The sequence below is a fragment of the Cupressus sempervirens genome, chromosome 7 (assembly GCF_028749045.1).
Source record: "Cupressus sempervirens isolate cs-2001-9-10 chromosome 7, ASM2874904v1, whole genome shotgun sequence".
Classification (NCBI taxonomy): Eukaryota; Viridiplantae; Streptophyta; class Pinopsida; order Cupressales; family Cupressaceae; genus Cupressus; species Cupressus sempervirens.
The window spans coordinates 798,453,685-798,472,972 of record NC_143124.1 but is presented as its reverse complement, the minus strand read 5'-3'; the positions used below and the strand labels follow the sequence as shown (position 1 = coordinate 798,472,972).

At 36.7% G+C, this 19,288-nt stretch overlaps 2 protein-coding genes across 2 annotated transcripts in view; both read left to right on the top strand.

The window, feature by feature from the left end:
- Positions 1–3,566: 3,566 nt before the first annotated feature.
- Positions 3,567–19,288, top strand: part of LOC149549774 (acyl-coenzyme A oxidase 3, peroxisomal-like) — a 58,591-nt gene continuing 42,869 nt past the window's right edge. The window contains exon 1 of the mRNA XM_089793039.1: positions 3,567–4,000. Coding sequence (XP_089649165.1) covers positions 3,856–4,000 — 145 coding nt within the window. The 5' untranslated portion in view covers positions 3,567–3,855. The remainder of the gene's footprint in view (positions 4,001–19,288) is intronic.
- Positions 10,633–13,331, top strand: LOC149549775 (uncharacterized). Its single transcript, XM_089793040.1, has 5 exons — positions 10,633–11,697; positions 11,826–12,122; positions 12,234–12,358; positions 12,453–12,729; positions 12,837–13,331. Exons 1-5 carry the CDS (start codon positions 10,774–10,776, stop codon positions 13,221–13,223), a joined length of 2,010 nt encoding a protein of 669 aa, XP_089649166.1. The 5' UTR covers positions 10,633–10,773; the 3' UTR covers positions 13,224–13,331.

Below are 19,288 nucleotides of genomic sequence, written 5' to 3'. Positions count from 1 at the left end.
CAATATTTGGTGCTAACACTCGGTTAATACAATCCATGCTTAGATGACTGACCTTCTGACAATTAAAACATATTGGTCAATTTTTTTTCCAGTTACCATATGTTCCTCTGAGATGCATCCTAGCACAATTAGCTATAATGTGTCCATACTTATCACACTATTGAAAATTTACCTAGGTATTGTATTTCTAATTTATGGTATTACCTTGCCTAGGTACTTTGCCTTTACCTTTAGTTGTCCAATTTTTTTTTGTCTTAGATCTGTAATCTTCTAATTTATGACCATGCTTCTGACATGTATAACAATAACCTTCAAATCTAGAAGTAGTTGGTGCCTTATTGACCTTTGTTCTACATTCATGTGCTTGATGACCTTGTTTGTTGCAAGCGAATCAATAACCATTGAATTTAGGTTTAGGGTTTGACTTACCATTCTTGCTCTTGTATATGTTTGTTGTGTGGTCTAGTTTTCCACAATGATAGCATGCAGGTTTCTTGTTCTTTGGATTTGTATTCATATTCCTTTGTTCTCCTGGCTTTGATGATTCTCCTTGCTTGACACCTGATAAGAACTTGGCATAGCCTAGCCTAGTAGTATCATGAGGTCTCCTTGGTTCATTTATCTGTTCATTCAAAAATCTCATAGCCTCTTTAGGTTTGTTCAACCTCTCAACATATTCCTTTCTATCTTTCAACTCATTTTTTAGTCCGTCATTCTCAAATTTTAGATTTGTAATCTCAAACTCCTTTCTTGCAATCTCATGATTTGCACCTAACAATTGATTGAGCATATCAAATTGATTATGTGTTAGGTTCCATGCTTCTTTGATTCTTTCATGAAGTCTTGTAACCAACTATCTCTTATCTTCATCAGCTATTGCTTTGTCACCTCAACCTTTGCTTTATCCTCCCCAACCTTTTTCTTTTGTTCAATCACTTCACATAGCCTTATTGCATGGATTTCATGTTCTCTTTTCAATGCTTTGTTTTCTTCATTCAGGGTATTGTTCCTCTCCAACAAATATGCTATTGATGCATTAGATTCATTGGAACTTCCTTCATCAAATAGTTCTTCAACAATTTCTTCTTGGTATTAGGTGTCATTTTGTTGAATAGCCATCTACTTCCTTCTCTTCAAGGACTGCCTTAATGTTTCCTTTGCGGCCTTTACTTGTTCATATCAAAGCTGAACATCTACCTTCTGATTCTCAATGATCTTTCCTAGTTTGTAGGCTTCCATCTTCAAGATCTTTTACTCCCAAGTGGTTAGACTTCTACCAAGAGTACACTAGTTTGATACCAATTGTTGAAAATCTAATAGGGAAAGTGTGATACTGAGAGATGGTTGGGGGTGAATCATGATCTATAAAACTTATTTCACTTCAACATGAAACATACTTGATATCACCACATAAAGCACTCTTTTAAACATGCATCTCATATCAATGAAACCATTCATATCAATATAATATTAGATCTACCTTCTAATTGTATAAATATAAACCATAATAAATCACACATTAACACACCGATTTGGTAACACGTAAACCCCTCCAAGGTGAAGGTAAAACTGTGGTGGGGATGACGCCCACAAAATCTTCAGTGTTGCAACAATAAAGTTGAACCTGTTAAGGCTACAATGATTTGATCACTTTTGGTGATCTAGTCTATGAGGGGTCTGCCCTATTAAAGGGTAGAACTACTAGGTTCTACCTTGATTAAAGGATTTTTACATCGCAATGAAGCGAGTACTCTGTTAGGAGATTTCCATAAGTATGTTAAAGCTACTCTGTCTCTGTTAAGAGATTTAAACCTTGAAACATCTGTTAGAATGTTTAATACCCGATCCTTCAGTTAGCACTTTAATGCTTGATAACAGATCTCCTCTATGCAATGTAATATCACCTCACTGTAATAGATCTCCTCTGTCTCTTCTCAAAACTGTTCACTGCACTGCTCGACGTCTACACTCTGATTCAGCTTCAAAACTTTTCTCTTCACCTATTCACATGCATACATCTCATTCATACTAAATTAAGTCATAGATAATTGGGCGAACCTTCTAGATCCAAATCAACGATCTAGAATCAATCCTTTTGCGTTTGGTCCTTGCATTTTTCTGATTGGTGGATTGCCATGCCTAGGGATTAATGATCCCCCTCTAAACATGTAATCACCTCCTTGATTAACTCCTTGATCTTCAAAATATGCTTCCAATTTGATAAAAATGGTTAACATAGAATTCAATGCCATTCCAAACAAAAATGTTAAACTGTGTTACTTGTCACTTACATCACACTGGCACTCGACATAAACTATTTCTTCATGCTGTCCCTCGATAACTATGCTCGGCATGAACCGAATAAATCAGCTTCTATAACACTCGACTTCCACTAGACTCTGACTAACTCGACATCCACTGTTAACTCTGATTAGCTATAATAAGCTCGACAATCATTGGCTCACTCGACATACATTGGAGTACTCAATGACCATTAGCTTGCTTTATAGTAACTACTCCTCAATCCAGTACTTGGAATATGTACAAGTCTTCATTCCTTGGCTCGACCTACATGGGATGACTTGGTCGCAGTGATGACCGAATAATCTTGCCTTGTGAATGACTAAGTGTTTGACATTAATAGACAACATGACTTAAGGGTCAACAAGGAGGAGGAGAAGAGAGAGAAAAGGGGGAAGGAGAAGAAAAAAGTGGAGGAGGAGAAGGAAAATGATATGAAGAAGACTAAAAAGGAAGAGGAGAAAAGGAAAGATGAAGTTGAAGAGAAAAAAAGGAGAATAAGCCAAAAAAAAGTAGTAGTAGGACATGAAGAAGAAGTAGAAGTAGTGGAAGAAGAAGACAAAAAGGAGGAACAAGAGAGAAAAGAGAAGAAGACAAAGAAGAAAATTAAGTAGTCAAAGGAGAAGGAGGAGAAAACGATGAAGAAGAGGGAGAAGAAGAAGAAGATGAAGAAGAATAAGGAGAACAAGGAGACGATGAAGAAGAATAAGGAGAAGAAGGATCAGGAGAATGCAAACAAAGAAGAAGAATAATAAGTAGAAGGAAGAAGACAAAACACATGAAGAGGAGGATGAAGAAGATGAAAAGGAAGAAAAGGAGGAAGAAGAGGTTGAAGAAGAAGATGAAGAGGAAGAAGAAAAATAAGTCAAAGAAGACGAAGAAAAGGAGGAAGAAGAAGAGGGAGGAAGACGATGATAAAAAGATGTAGAATGCAAATAATGCAATATGCCTCACCATTAGCTAATCATTACACCTCTCTTAAATACTAGTTTGAGAAAACTATTGCTAAAACCCTCCCTCACAAAAGTCATCCAAGTGATCATCGAAAAACCTTCCTCACAGAAGTCATCCAAGTGATCATTCATTTTGAATTATGGATTGATGCATAAATACGAGGCCCTCTCCCCTATTTGCCTTTACATTTCTAAGTCAACATTTTCTAAACGAAATTAGATATGAAGAATATTCCGCTATAATATTATTCCAAAGTTTGTCTCATCCATCACGCATCTCAACAAACCAAAATAATGAATAATGAATACATTGTTCATCACGCATCTCAATAAACATGGCAATGAATCCTTGGATGGATCTGTCTTTAAACGGCAGGCGCCTTATCCTTGTCCAACAGCTCCTGTAAAGTTGACCGATGATATGTAGAAAGAAATAACGTCGGATCCATTTGGTAAGAGTATAAACTATCGATCAAATCAATATACTAAATTATTTCTTTTGACCGACAGAATTGCCGCTGGGCAAGAAAAAACCAGTCTATACATTACATCGCTCACAGAGATTAGAGAGGAAAAGCTTGTCCGGCTCATCAACTAAACAATGTCACGTACAAATTGTGAAGATTCCATTGCAAGGCGAGCACGAATTGTTGCAGGACATTTTCGCCCCAATGCGCACGATCGTAATGGAGTCGGAGTTGAGAGATTTTCATGCTTGAAATATTGTCCACCAGAAATAGCTTCTGGTAAGCTTTTTCTTATAGTTTGATTACGTAATGTTTAATCGCAATTAAATAGAATTCAGTAAATTACCCTTGCGGGCGTTTGAGTACTACGGTTGAGATGCCAGGACAACACCGGGTGTCTTGATTTTTGGGTCGTTGTATATTTTGATTTATGAAATGCTTAATTGCAGTTTAATTAAATTGGGTAAATTGCTCTCGTTGGGAAATATTCGTAGGGAATATTCATGGGGGTGTCTTTTGACATGTATGTTAGGGCACATCTAGAATTAGATGTGATAGTTTATCTGATTCAATATTAGATATTTGTGTATGCAAACACGTAGCAAAATTTTCAGAGATTTGAACGTATATTTTGATTAAGGTAAATACTTGACCGGATCTATAAACCTGAGATGGTCTTGGATAGAACCCCAAACCTTTTACAGCAATATTAACAAGGAAATGGAACATGGCCTGGACCCATATACAAATCAAGCAAAATGACAATCAAAACTTGTCTCTCAAAAAAGAGATTGAAACCAATAAAATCGAAGGGGACAGCAAGGACCGGCAAATGTTTTTGACTCAAACAAAGAGCCAAGGGCTGGTTTTGAAAGGAAACTGAAACCAACAAGAAAGCCGAGTAGACAGTCAAGACAGTTGGAAACCAAACTTCACCAAGTCCTGAGAAGGGCTCGGTGGGAATGGAATGTCTTCTTATTATTAGAAGTATAATTCTCAGCTAAAGAACTCTCAATCACAACATGAGTTTTGTTTCAATTTTGCATGGGGATTCTTTGCCCACATCAATGTGGTCATTTTCCATGTTTTTTGGCACCTTCCAGTCCACCAAAGAGTTTAGAAGAGGACAACCAAGGGCTGCTCCAACCAAATTTGAAGGAAAATTGCTATCAGAAGGGGGGCTTTCAAGCACAGCTTGTTTAAAGTATGAGGAACCTAAAGTCTTATAAACACGGTCTCCCCAAGTAGTTTCCAGCACTAGCCGAATATAATGAGGACAAGGGCATTCCTCATCAGACATTTTGACTGCTTTGGGGTGCACATTTTCATGAGTACATGTCATGCACTATGGAAATGGCACAGCTGAGAGGTCTTATAATGACATTCTTGCTTCCACACACCAAACTTGGAGCATAACTTGCCAGTGTTGGGCAACTCTGAATCAACTGCAACTAGTATGCAACATCTAGCAAAAATAAACCTTATTTGATCAATAGCATTAGCACTACCACAAATGATCTTTTCATCCTACCATAAAAGGCTTTGGGAGACTAACACAGATAGGAACCATGTTAATTTTTGTAGAATAGAAATTAGCAGTGTTACCCCGGCGCGGGGGGACGTCGGGACGAGTTTCGGGTGCGGGAAAAAAAAAGCCTCAATTTGGGGACGGCGGGGGGATGGCGGGGGTGCGGCGGTGGGGGAGCGGAGGGGGGGTGGGGGGCTAGGGGAGGAGGGGGAGTGGAGGGAGGGGGTTGCATAGTATATATATAATATATATATTTGAAAATGCTAATTATGAAATGATACTTCAATATATTATATAACATTAACATACCAAATATAGTTGAATACAATGAAAAAAGAAAATTGAAATGTGATTCACAAACCATAAGTTCAAACTTGAAACTTGAAACTTCATAACCATTACTAATGACCATTTAACAAATCAACTTAGTTCAAGATGCAAGATTCAAAAAAATATGATTCTATGAATATCATATATCATAAAGATGCTCATGATGACAATGAGCCAAATAGCATGAAACAATGAAATAATAATAATGTATCATAGCCATATCAAAGTGAGTACCCATGAAGCACCTTGCAAGCACCCGGGAAGCACCCAAGAAGCACCCCATGAGCACCCAGGAAGCACCCTGCGAGCACTTGAGAAGCACCCAGGAAGCACCCGCGCACCCAAGCACCCTGGAAGCAACCAAGCACTGCGTCCCCCCCGGGTGCTTGACCGGTGCGGCAGGGGTGCGACAGCAGAAAAACTCCCGGCGAGGGTACTCGGGTGCGTGACGCACCCGCACCGGGTGCTTACGTGCACCAGGGTTTTGACCCGGGTGCGCGCACCCGGGTTACACTGGAAATTAGCAAACCATATATTTAAATGAGAAATGCCTTACCAAGAAACCAAGTTCCTCTGTGAAGAACTCTGATGTAGTCCTTGATGGAAATGAAGGAGAATAAAAGGAATCCATTCATCAAAGCTACCACATGAAGAAGAATTGGAGCCAGTCAACATTCAATTACCCAACTACAAATAAAATCAATGTCTTGTCTAATTTAGGAAAATCCCAATTAGAGCAGAATGTAAGCGTGCAGAAGCTTTGCCAACCCACCCATCAAGAATAGTAAGAGCAAAGTCGTGTAAGAGGTGAGCCAAAATGGGAATTTGAGGATCCATGGAAGGGGTGACCTCAACAACACAATGTTCTTGCATCATAGTTAATAGAGGAGAAGGCACATGAGGAACACCTTTCAAAACAACTTAAGTTGCAGGAAGAGGAAACCACATACAAAAGATACATTAGAATAAAGAGAGGCTCAACATTTATAATACACCCACCAACAATAGGGGAAGGTGTGAGGTCCAAGTCCAACAAGGGGACCGAAGTAGGATGAAATCATTTTCAACAAGGGGACTAAAGTAGGATGAAAATATTTTTTTAACAAGGCGACAATTGTGTCAACCCCAATATTACCAATCCGTGAGGTCACAAGGTGTTGAGGAGAAAACTCCCACTACATAGGGTCATAAGTCTATGGTGCCTTAGGGTTCTTGGGAGAGGAAGTAGAAATCCCCAATTGAGAGAGCTACCAAGGGAACATAATTGTAATCTAGAGAGATTAGGCTTAGTAGACACTAGAGGAACCTTGCTTTGAATTGACTGTGCTTGAACAAGTTGTTTAATGTCCAGCCATAATGAAAATAGTGAGTTGTTCTCATTGGCCTCCTCTTGGAAGTGCCATCCTTTCTAGGACCATGTCTTCCCATCAACCACACCCCTTTGAGCATTTCATTCTCCTCCTTGATCCAATTATTCTCCCAAAATGTTAGTTCAACTTCCATTGAGTTACCTTGTCACACCTTGTCATGTCCCCGATTTGAAACCCTAATAATGATGTCCCCATCTTTTCTATATTTGGACAACCTAGTATTGCAATTTTGTGAAGTCTTTAACACAAAATTGCAAGAGTGATGAAGAAGTTTACTGTAGCTAACAAGAATTAATAACATCGACTTGGGCAAGGTGGCAAATCAATATCTAACAAACATAATTATGACGATTGAATATGGCTCATAGACACAATTAGTAGAATAGAAGGGGACAAACCAATTGATATGAAGAATTGTACGTAAGAGAACAGCGACTCTATTATTAAGATTGATATGATAAACCCTATTGTAATTAAACAATGGTTTGGTATGGAAATCAAATATTATCAAGTAAAGAACATTAAGCAATCTACAATAGTCGTTCTATAGGAAAGAATATATCTGAATTAGAGTGGTGTATAGTTATAATACAAATGGACAATTGATATATGTGTTGTGATACCATTAGTGTAGCCTCAGGTATATAAGTAATGAACTTGATGCCAAACGAAGATTATATGTATGAAAAGGAGGATTGTGGTCTCTGCATAGTCAAACACCTTTTGTCATACGTGTTAGCCCTTACATATATTATCAAGCAAAGACCAATGGTCACCATAGTGAAAAAGGTATGTTGGCAATATTGGTGCGACTTGGATCACATCCAGTGATGATCCTTAATAATATGCTTAGTCGGTATAATTGAGTGGAGCAACACTCATCGTTATACAGTGATACTAGATCGCCGGTGAAACAGCAATTGGTAAAGAAGATAATCATCGATTATATGTGCAGTTATTAGAGAAGGTTAGTCATCAGTAGGGGATAGATGGTAGAGGTCACATGAATTATTGTGTATTGTGATTATTAAGGAATTAATTTCTATTATGTGAAGGGGCAAGTAAGAATGGTGAAAACAGTAATTAATCGTATGAGCAATTAATTAAGGAAGAGTAATCATTAATCAATCAAGATATAAGAAGGCATTTCAACTATTGAGGGAAGGTATTATTGAATAAGAAGGAATAAACATTGATAGTATGGATGGATCTATAACAGTTCATTATTATAATCTGCAGTCTCTGGTATGAATATCTCTATACATGTACATGGCATAGAGAAACCCATTTGTGACTGCTTATTACTGGATTATGTGCATACAGATAATACTTGCATATGGCTGCTTATATTACTCTGCGATACAATGCATGGTTGTTTATGTTTATCTGCCTTGACATAGTAGTTCCATTGCTGATTCGTTAACTATGATTTGTGGATATACAAAATGTATGATTTAGATAAGACATTATATGTATATCCATCTCTAATTGCTGCATTCATCCATGTTGGGTTAAATGATGATTTCCAATTGGGGAAATGGCAATGAGGGTCACATTCTAAGTGCACCACCTTATTGTTGTGTCAAGGAGTCTGGTCAAAGGGGGAAAAGGTGGATCACCATTAGGCTTAGGAAGGATAGATTTTCAGGGCACCTTAGTATGAATGCTCATCACAACCTGTATCATGGTAAATGGGCATTCAATCATCAGAGACAAGTTAAGTGTGGCAAGATAGAGAAAAACGACGATAGGACCCCACACAAGGTATGGCACCTCATCTAAATGGCATGAGCCAAATGAGGCCATGAGGGATGGTATATACATTCTTTAGCCTATGTTAGGAGGTTTCTAGACACCTCATTAAGTCATCTTACCTTGTCATCTTTATGGTTGAATCTCATTGAAATTAATTCTAGCAATCTATTGATTCAATTTACATCTCTCATATATGTTAAATAAAATCTAACTATGAGATTATGATAATAAACGAGCACTATCTATGTTGCAGTATTTCAAATTATGGACTACACAATTGAAGAAACCCTATTTATGGTGAACCCTAACCATAATCTTGTGCAATTGTGATTTTAGGGCAAATTAGAAAAGGGACAGTACATGCCTCCTCCATGAAACATTCTCACACCATTCTTAGATGGAAAAATAAAAATGTTGATATGCTCAGAAAAAAATGGCTTATTTATAAGACCACAATTTTTTCTTGCTGTAGATTAAAGGATTAATTTATAAAGTAGAGATGAGAAGATAATTTTTATAACACTGAAGACAGCAATTTTTAAGTCAGCATCGATGCATAAACTTGTATACATACAATGATCCATATACATGACAACAACACAATGATAAAGTAAGACACATGCTAATGATCTGTGTGTTAAGAAAATCAATTTGTGCTTATACAAATATGGCGTAATTAATCATTGATGGGACCAATTTCAATAAGTTGAACAGCAATGACTTATTAGTTAAGGGGCAACAAACAATTATAAAGAGATGCCACTTTTAGGGGCTGTGACTATGGAAAAGACATAACCCTCCATTATTGATTGAGGAATATCTATAGCAGATTGACAATCAAAGGAAACCATTGAAGAAGATCAGATCTGATATATGTAATCCACATTCAGCAAACAATATTTTTGTGATCTTATAAGTGTTGTGGTATGCAGTGCAATGATTTTGAGTTTAATACATAATCTCTTATGTATTTTGTTATAGTTAATAATGAAAATTGCTAATCAACCGAGATTCTTTAATTATTTATGCATTCCTTCTATTCTCCTACAAACAATCATGTGGGGGTTAGTAAGAAAACATGATTGGGAGGGAGGAGATGGGTTCCACATTAAATTGGTCACCTCGTGTTGGCCGTATAAGAGTTTCTACCTTAGTTGCCGATTCGTGACACGAATCCGATTCGGGCACGTGAATCGGATCCGTGGATTCGGGATTTTTTTTTTTCCCAATTATGATTCGTGGAGGATTCGTGCATATATATATATATATATATGCATTATATATACTAAAAAATAAGAGAAATATACATAATTCTAAAACTAAATCATTTCATAGTATGAATCTAGTATACTTGATCAATGACATTGATAATTAATCTATTTTCATGATTATAAAGAAAATCAACACATTCACATTGAATTACTGAAAGTGAAAGCTTGTAACATTCAAAATATAGATCATTAAACTTAAAGTTTATAACATGATTTACTCATAAAAGAGTCAAGAGTCAACACTAAAGTTTTTAATTTAATCATCAAATGGATTTTCAAGAAAATCCGCATCAGAGGGGTACTGGTGAGCTGCAAGTGCTGCAGCTGTATTAGTAGAGGAACCCAAACCACTAGTAACTAAGCTCATACTTGCTAGTTTGAAGTGAAGTGCTTGGATTCGAAGGAGATTGGTTGTGGAGCTTCAAATACCTTGCAAGAAGTGTTTAAGGTATGCATTTCAACCATATTTTTGAATTCTTTCATAGATTATTGATTTATTTTTAGTTTTCCAAATTTTGAAGTTTTTGTGCAAGTGTGAAGCATGGTTTTCTTTCACTTTTTCTAGATTGCAAGAATAGAACAATGAGTAGTCAAGGCTCAGTGGGTGGGGGTGGGGCTGCATCACCAAGCTTCAAAATTGATAAGGGTTCTCCTTTATGGAGACACACAACAAGAGTTGCACAATGTCCTGGGGGTGGGGCATACATATGGAAATGTAATTTTTGCAACATACAACATAGAAGCTCCTATTCCCGAGTGAAACTACATTTTTTGGGCCCTGCGGGTGAAGGAATTCACATGTGTCAAGGTAGTGATAAGAAGGGATTACCAGCTGCACAAATAGCAGCATTAGCAAAAGAGCAAGATGATGCTGATAGAGCAGTTGCAAAAGCAAAACGTGGTGCTTCCCAAAAAACAAATATACCAACACCATCATTTGATCAAACAAACACAAGAACACATCCTTTTTTGCCTATGCCAACTACAAATGATGAAGATGAAGACCCATCTCCACTCACCCGCAAGAGAGGCCCACTAGATAGGGCATTCCAAATTGAAAAGAGAGACATTGCTGATCACAAAATTGGACGTTGTTTAATTGCAAATGGTGTTTCATTTAATTTTGCTAGATCACCTTATTTTAGGGAGATGGTGGAAGCAATAAATGATGCACCCCATGGTTACAAACCACCTGGTTATGAGAAGTTGCGCACTACCATATTACATGATGAGAGGAAAAATGTAGAGGCTCAACTTCAACCAATAAGAGATTTTTGGGTTCAATCCGGTGTGTCTATTATTTCGGATGGTTGGAAAGATTGTAGAAACCGTCCATTGATCAATGTTATTGCTGTATGCCCTAAGGGGGCAATGTTCTTGAAGGCAGTTGATTGTGAAGGGCAAGTGAAAGATGCAGAATTTATTTCACGCATTCTCATTGATGCCATAGAGTCAGTGGGTCCTGATAATGTTGTTCAAGTGGTCACGGACAATGCAAAAGTTTGTAGGGCTGCAGGGATAATTGTAGAGTCTAGATATGATCATATCTTTTGGACACCATGCACCGTCCACTCTCTCAATTTAGTGATGAAAGCAATTGGCACCGAAATAGATTGGGTGAAAAGGATATATGAGGAAGCTGAAGAGATTCAAATGTTTGTGACAAATCACCACATGTCACAAGCAATTTTTAGGAGTTTCTCGGACTTGGAGTTATTGAAGGTAAATTTTTATATTTAATATATAATTGAATATTATTGGATTCCACAATTATTAATTTTTGTTGTTGTTTACATTAACATGTTTTAATTTTTAAATGTTTTACTAACTTGAGTTTAACATGTTCTTAGGTTGCTGAAACCCGCTTTGCCTCTCACACAATCGTCTTGAGACGACTTGTGAAGGTAAAAGAAGCATTGAAGCATATGGTCATTAGCCCCCAATGGGGCATTTGGAAGAATTCCAATACAGCAAGGGCTTTAAATGTGAGAAGAATGATACTAGATGAGGATTGGTGGGGTCTTGTGAGTTATGTGTTGGAAATCACCGATCCAATAATGGCAATGCTTCGCTTCGCAGATAGTGATGAGCCATGCCTTGGGGATATTTATGATTCCATGGATAGTATGCTGGAAAAAATTAAAATGGTAAGTTTTACGCTCTTTTACAACAATTTTTTATTTGAGAGATATCTAGATTCTAAAGTTTAAATTGACATATTCACTAATTATAATTATTATTCATATTTCATATCTTAGGTCATACAGAGGAGGGAGAATGATCCTGAGGACACCCTTTACAAGAAGGTGGAAAAAATTGTTCATCATCGATGGAACAAGATGACCACACCTTTGCACCTCCTTGCATATGCTCTATCCCCGAGGTACTGTAGTTCTTATCAAATGTTTGTGCTTATTTTATCCAATGTTTGTGCTATTGATATTTGATAGTGTTCAATTGTCTTTTGTTATCCCCAGGTACTATAGTGCAGATGTACTTTGCCTTCCAGGTAGAGTGCCACCATTTAGAGATGCAGAGGTTGCAGATGGGTATAAGAGGGCACTAGCTAAGATATTCCAAGATCCAGAGATTGGGGCAATTGTGAGGAGTGAATTTGCTGCTTTCAACTCAGGTGAGGATTTCGACCCTATTGCCATAGCAGACCAAAGCAGGATGGGTGCCATCAAATGGTGGTACCTTCATGGGCAAGCCTTCACGTACCTCCAACCTCTTGCCATAAAGGTCCTATCCCAAGTAAGTTTGTAGAATTAAGCTTAAGGTTAACATTCTCAATTCCTTGAATTTATTATTTAATTTATTTATCTTGATTGTTGTATTGATAATTTTTAATTTCTCTTTAGGTTGCGAGCTCTTCTGCCGCTGAGCGGAATTGGAGTACTTACTCCTTTATCCACTCAATCAAACGCAACCGGTTGGCTCCAAAAAAATCAGAAGACCTTGTGTTCATTCACAACAATTTGCGCTTGTTGTCACGGAAGGATCCTAAGTACAAGAAGGGGCCCGAAAAGCTTTGGGATGTAGCACTCGAGACTCCTGATTTAGATATGACCATCCGAGATCTTGGTAGATCCACTTTGATTGATGTGGATGATGAGGAGGAGGATTATGAGTTAACAATCCCCTCTACTACTAGCGGTTTGGGTTCCTCTACTAATACAGATGTAGCACTTGCAGCTCACCAGTACCCCTCTGATGCGGATTTTCTTGAAAATCCATTTGATGATTAAATAAAAAACTTTAGTGTTGACTCTTGACTCTTTTATGAGTAAATCATGTTATAAACTTTAAGTTTAATGATCTATATTTTGAATGTTACAAGCTTTCACTTTCAGTAATTCAATGTGAATGTGTTGATTTTCTTTATAATCGTGAAAATAGATTAATTATCAATGTCATTGATCAAGTATACTAGATTCATACTATGAAATGATTTAGTTTTAGAATTACGTATATTTCTCTTTTTTTTAGTATATATAATGCATATATATATATATATATATATATATATGCACGAATCCTCCACGAATCATAATTGGGGAAAAAAAAAAATCCCGAATCCACGGATCCGATTCACGTGCCCGAATCGGATTCGTGTCACGAATCGGCAACTAAGAGTATGAGAGAGCAAAATGAGAGAGCAAAATAGAGAGCAAAATAGAGAGCAAATGAACTTGCATTGTGATTTAGAGGGTCGTTTTTAGGGTTTAGGGCCTTTAGGGCAAAAAAAAAACATTAAAAAATGATAATGGGCCCACGTTTTCGCATACTCCTCCTGTCATTGCCGCGGATTCATGCGGATCCGCGCGTGGATCCTCGAGGATCCGGGCAGGATTCGTAATCCTGCCTGTGGATCCGTAAGGATCCGCGGGCCGCGGATCCTTACGGATCCACAGGCAGGATTACGAATCCTGCCCGGATCCTCACGGATCCATACGTGGATCCGGATCCGAATCGGACCCGAGCCCGGATCCGGCCTTTTCCAAGCGAATCTGGTAACTAAGGTTTCTACCACTTGTGGCCAAGGAGTTTTATATCATGCCCTTGGTCTTAGTTGAAGCAAATGTTTTGGGTACCCTATCGTGCTGTAACATACCATTTTTTCTAAGCTGAAAGTAAAGAACATATTCTAAGATTATGACCGAATATCATAACGAAATGACATGAAGTAATTTAGAAACAATACATCATACATAAATGAAACTATTTCTGAATTTATTATACAAGCTATAAATTTAAATTTAAGTAACGACTATATCCATTTCATATGAAAGAAAACTAAGTTAACTTCCATATCTAACTTCTATGATTACATTTTGAAGGAAACAAATCAATTTAACCATATTTACAACTATACATTTCAAAGAAATATAAAAGTACATACAAGTAAAATATTTAGGATTTCATACGTGAACTGAAATAACTGTCGATGTGTCGTGCAAACCTCAACATCTAGTGAAAAGGAGAAAGCATTGATATAGGCTTAACCTCCCAATTGCGGACCTTAATATATCCCCACACAATCTCTTATGAGAATTATCCTCCCTACGCCGGGTTAGGCTTGGGGCACCATAGTCCTACCATCTGAGCATTCCGGTGTTAGAGCGTCGACTAAGTAGCAGACAAGGCTAAGGAATTTTTCTGTCAACCTTCCCTCTATCAGCTAGCACTCTTGACCTCTAGGCATCATTTGTGGCAACTATGCCTCTAATCTACCTTCGCCAAGGATTTAGATGGGCAAATAAACAACCCAATCACCACCACTCAACTTGATAACTGAATATAATTTGGACAATCATGAGCTGACTTGGACTAAATAGTTCTTTTTTAAATGTTTATGCACTTTAGTTACTGATTTACAGTTTGTTCTTGCAGGGATACCTCTCCTCTTCACCCATTCATACTTGACCTTGCTGGTTTGGGGTGCATCCTGGGAGATTGCTGGTAACTATGAGCTCTTTATCAATCAGAATTTATGTGAACCTATCTGATTCTTATCTCAACTGGTATATGGCTAATACCAATGTACAAGTCGGTTATATACTTTGTGAAAGTTGAAGGAACCTTCCTTGAGCAAAAAGTACAATATTATGCATTATGTAATATTTGTTCAACATTCTAAATGTGACCATTTCGGATCAGACTCCACGGGTCTGTACTAGCAACCGATATGCACGGATAAAAGAACTATTGTGTATAAAGTAGAACAATATTGATGCTTATCAAAATTCTTAATACATCTTGAGCCTTGGTTATGATCAAGATACATAACCAAGATCGTGGTTACACATTATTATAACGTTCCTTCATTTTGAAGTGAGATTCAAAAAGAAAAGATGCATCGTAAAAGGCATAGTGTATGAAGTATGAAATAAAACTGGTGAAAATGATTTCATGACCTGAAATGTAACTCAAAATCTGTTGATGTGATCATATATCACAACTCCACGTGTAATCATTGTCTTAAGCGAGGCCAATACTGTCGTTGAGGTATGGTAATTGATACCGAGATACTGCCGAAATGAATAAGGAGAAAAAGCTTCGGCTCAAAACAATCCTAGGTGGAAAAGAAAGTGAATGATTATGTTTGTCCTCGGCCGCGGGGATAATAAGTTAAGGCCTCCCGTGGCTTCTTCAGTTACAAGAAAGGAAGCTCGATCACAACCGAACACTGATTACAAGAACTTCTTTAAAATTTTCAAAATTTAAATGAGTGATGCCGAAATGAAGGTGGCAAATGCTTGACAATATGAAGTAATAATTAAAACATAAAATTATACTTTCTCATAGTTGTGCCAAATATATATATATATAAACATATGATGTTATCATGCTATTGAATTTTACCTATAATTGTATATACATATACATATATCTATGCGCGTGTAACTTGAGAGTACATATAATTCCTTTTTATCATTATATTCTCTCTAGGTACGTGCACATATATGTGTATATACATGTAAGTGCAATTCATAGATATTACCAAAATATCATGATGGCATTATATATATATGTATGTATGTATGTATGTATATGTAAAGTTATAATGTTGATCACTTCCACAGTCTCAAAATAAAAGAGAGGTAATAGTTCTTATAATATTAAATGTTTAATATTTCTCTTGCTATAAAAAAAATTGACCAAGTAGCTCATGGCTGTCCAAGATATACTCCATTGCCTAGCCGTTAAATCCTTCATCAAGGTAGTCAGAGTCCATACTTGATGGTCTGATAAAAGACTAAATTGGTGCCCCATTCCTTGAATCTCGTTTAGCAATGCTCCCCCCCCTTCATCTTATCCTACAACAAAAAATGCATATTCCCCATAATAACATGTTCCTCCATTAAAATGAAATATCAAGGAAACACAATAATTGATAACTGTCACAACAGCTAACCACCACTAACATTTATCTTAAAATATAAGCATTGAAATAACAATAATTAACTAACAAGTCATTTACACATGAATCAATTTCGGTTAGTCATAACTTCCATTTCACAAGACCATGATATTCGAGAGTTTCTAACTACAACGGCTATAATATTCTTTTAAAAGATAAAAAATTTGGGATGTAACACGTGCATTCCTCTCCAATCCCTGCAATTGTTGGTTGTTGGAATGAAACTATAGAATATAAGCAATCATGTATGGTTTAGTAAGGAGACATGATTGGGATAGTAGATATGGGCTCCCCATCTAAGTAGGCTACCCTATGTTAGATGATTAGAAGTTCCTAGCACCTGTGGACAAAGGGGTGTTATATAACATCCTTGGGCTTTGTTGTGGCAAATGTTTCAAGCACCCTTCATGCATTCTTCTCCAATCCCTACGATGGTTGGTTGTTGGAAGTCAATTTAAAAAATAGAGTCAATCATGTATGGATTAGTAAGGAGACATGATTGGGAGGGTAGAGATGAGTTCCCCATCTAAGTAGGCTACCCCATGTTGGATCAAGTAATATTGATAGAGGGGTGTTTGAGTCAATATTGCAACACTTTTGCACCAATAAATGCAAAGGCATTGTTGGATGAAAAAACATGGAAGAAGAAAAGAGAAATGCAAGCAAAAGAAGGTACAAGGAAGGAATACATGAAATCACAACAAGTAATAACAAAGTTTCTAATCTAGCTGCTATTTCAAATGTCAGATGCCATATATAATATAGCTAACATCACCTTAATTATTAAACTAGATTCAATTTCAAGCTACCTCAAAATTTGACAAAATTTATCTCTACTAAATGGTTTAGTCATCATATTTGCCACGTGCTTCCATGTTGGAAAATAATAAAGACTTCTTCATTATCTATCAGTTGATGGATATAATATAGATCAATTTCAATAATAATCATATACCCAAATAGTATGGAATTTGGAAGCTTCAATAATTTTTTTAAGGTGAGTGTTCCTTTGCCATATTGAAGAACAAGTTTGAAAATTGTTATTGTTCCACTTGTGTTTGGACATGAATAACAAAACCGAGCTTTGTATCCGAAATACAAATTCCAAACTAATAAATCAAACTTGTCCCACATGTAACTAGGAGATGAGCTTGGATTTTTAAAATAAATAAGAAGTTTTCGACAAGATTATCTTACCATGACAACATTACAAATCTAATACAAGATCTATCACACCCTTGTCAACCCAATTTAATAGACAAGATTGTGAAACAAATAGACAATTTCCAAAACCTTCTTGATAAAGAACATTGCATAGCTATGGGTCGTGCTTCTAATTTTCATCTTAATATAAAGTTTATGCTTTAACATCAAGAGATATATATGATATTGTGCAAATGTTGGGACAACCTACTTGGTTCTTACATTTACAAAGTGATGTTAAATGAGGGTGAGAGGAAATTGTTCTCCTCCATTTTGTCATCACAAAGTGGAGGTAATAGTACAAAACTTGACTAAGTTTTGCATATCTTTGAGATATTTCACTATTTAAATTGTCCAACATTGATCAACCAATCGTTCCCAATTTGCGTAGTGAATCTTTTTACTGAAGGCTTTCGTCAAGTCCTTTTTGTTTTCTTCATTTCATTAATCTATGCTTGATTTTTGAAGCCTTCAAAGTCCTTATTTGCATTTTCGAGTGTTTGTTTAGTTTTCTTTGAACTTTTTTGTTTCGTTTAATCTGTTGCTTTTGGTTTTCCCTTTGATGCGGTATATCTTAGGGCTTAATTAGACTTATTAGTCAAAAGATATGACCGTTGAAGTGCCCAAAAAATGGGCTCTCCAAGTTCAATCGCATATTTAAAATATGGATGTTATATTCTAATGTTGAGTTTCATTTTTTGAAAAACATAACTTAAAATAACTTTATGTTATGTTTTTAACTTACTTAAAACTTTTGATTTATCACTGAAGTGATTTAAGTGACTATAGTATACTTTATGTTATATTTTCATGTTGAGTTGCTTTTTAATTTTTCACTTAAGTGACTATAGTGCACTATATAGTCTAATTTAATGTTGAGATTTACTTTAATGTTTTATTTAAAGCATCTAAGTAAAATGTTGCTTTTAAAGAAATATATACACAATATGTAAACTATAGTGTAAATATTCTATTTTGGCACATTTAAAGTGATTTTTACTCCATAATCAATTAGACATGTGCTAAATAGGAAGTTTAAGTTGTGCAACTCAATAACATGTCTTTTTTGAAATATGTTTCATGCATAGTAACACGAAAATGCGTCTCCCCATTTTTTGCCCCATGTCTTGGAGACGTGGACGCACCTGGAACTTGCGGACTCTGTCCCCCCGTCCCCAGTGGTGCCACCAAAACCCACTACCTCCACCAAGCTTGGGGGGAGGTCTTGGTGTTGACTATTTGCTGATATGACTATTTATGTTCAATGTTCCAATTCAATGCAATGTTCAAGTAATTACTCTTTTACATCTTTATATCTTATATTGAAATACATTTTTTAATAACTAGCATTTTAAGTACCATATGTATAGTATATACAACTTTCCTTTGTCCCTCACCATCGTCCCCTTGTTGTCCCCCCACCATCCTCAAATTAAGACCCCTCTGTCCCCCCGTCCCAGAAACTTGTCCTCCCATTCCATCTTCCCCCCATCCCCTAGGGTGGTGTAACTATGGTTTCATGCAATTGCATCCATAGAGTGTGATTTGGCCTTACAAACCAAAATGCATGTAAAGTCAAAGCATATTTTCAACACATGCAAATGCACTTGGAGAGCGCGATTTGCATTTGAGGCCAAAAATAAAGCATGTAAATGCACTCCTAGATTGCTCTTTGCTCTTTGTTGG

Excerpts from the sequence above, each read along its gene's own strand:
- LOC149549775 (XM_089793040.1), top strand. The coding sequence starts at position 10,774 with ATGTGTCAAGGTAGTGATAAGAAGGGATTACCAGCTGCACAAATAGCA. Across the intron at positions 12,123-12,233 it reads TGCTGGAAAAAATTAAAATG|GTCATACAGAGGAGGGAGAA; the intron begins GTAAGTTTTACG and ends TTCATATCTTAG. Across the intron at positions 12,730-12,836 it reads CCATAAAGGTCCTATCCCAA|GTTGCGAGCTCTTCTGCCGC; the intron begins GTAAGTTTGTAG and ends ATTTCTCTTTAG.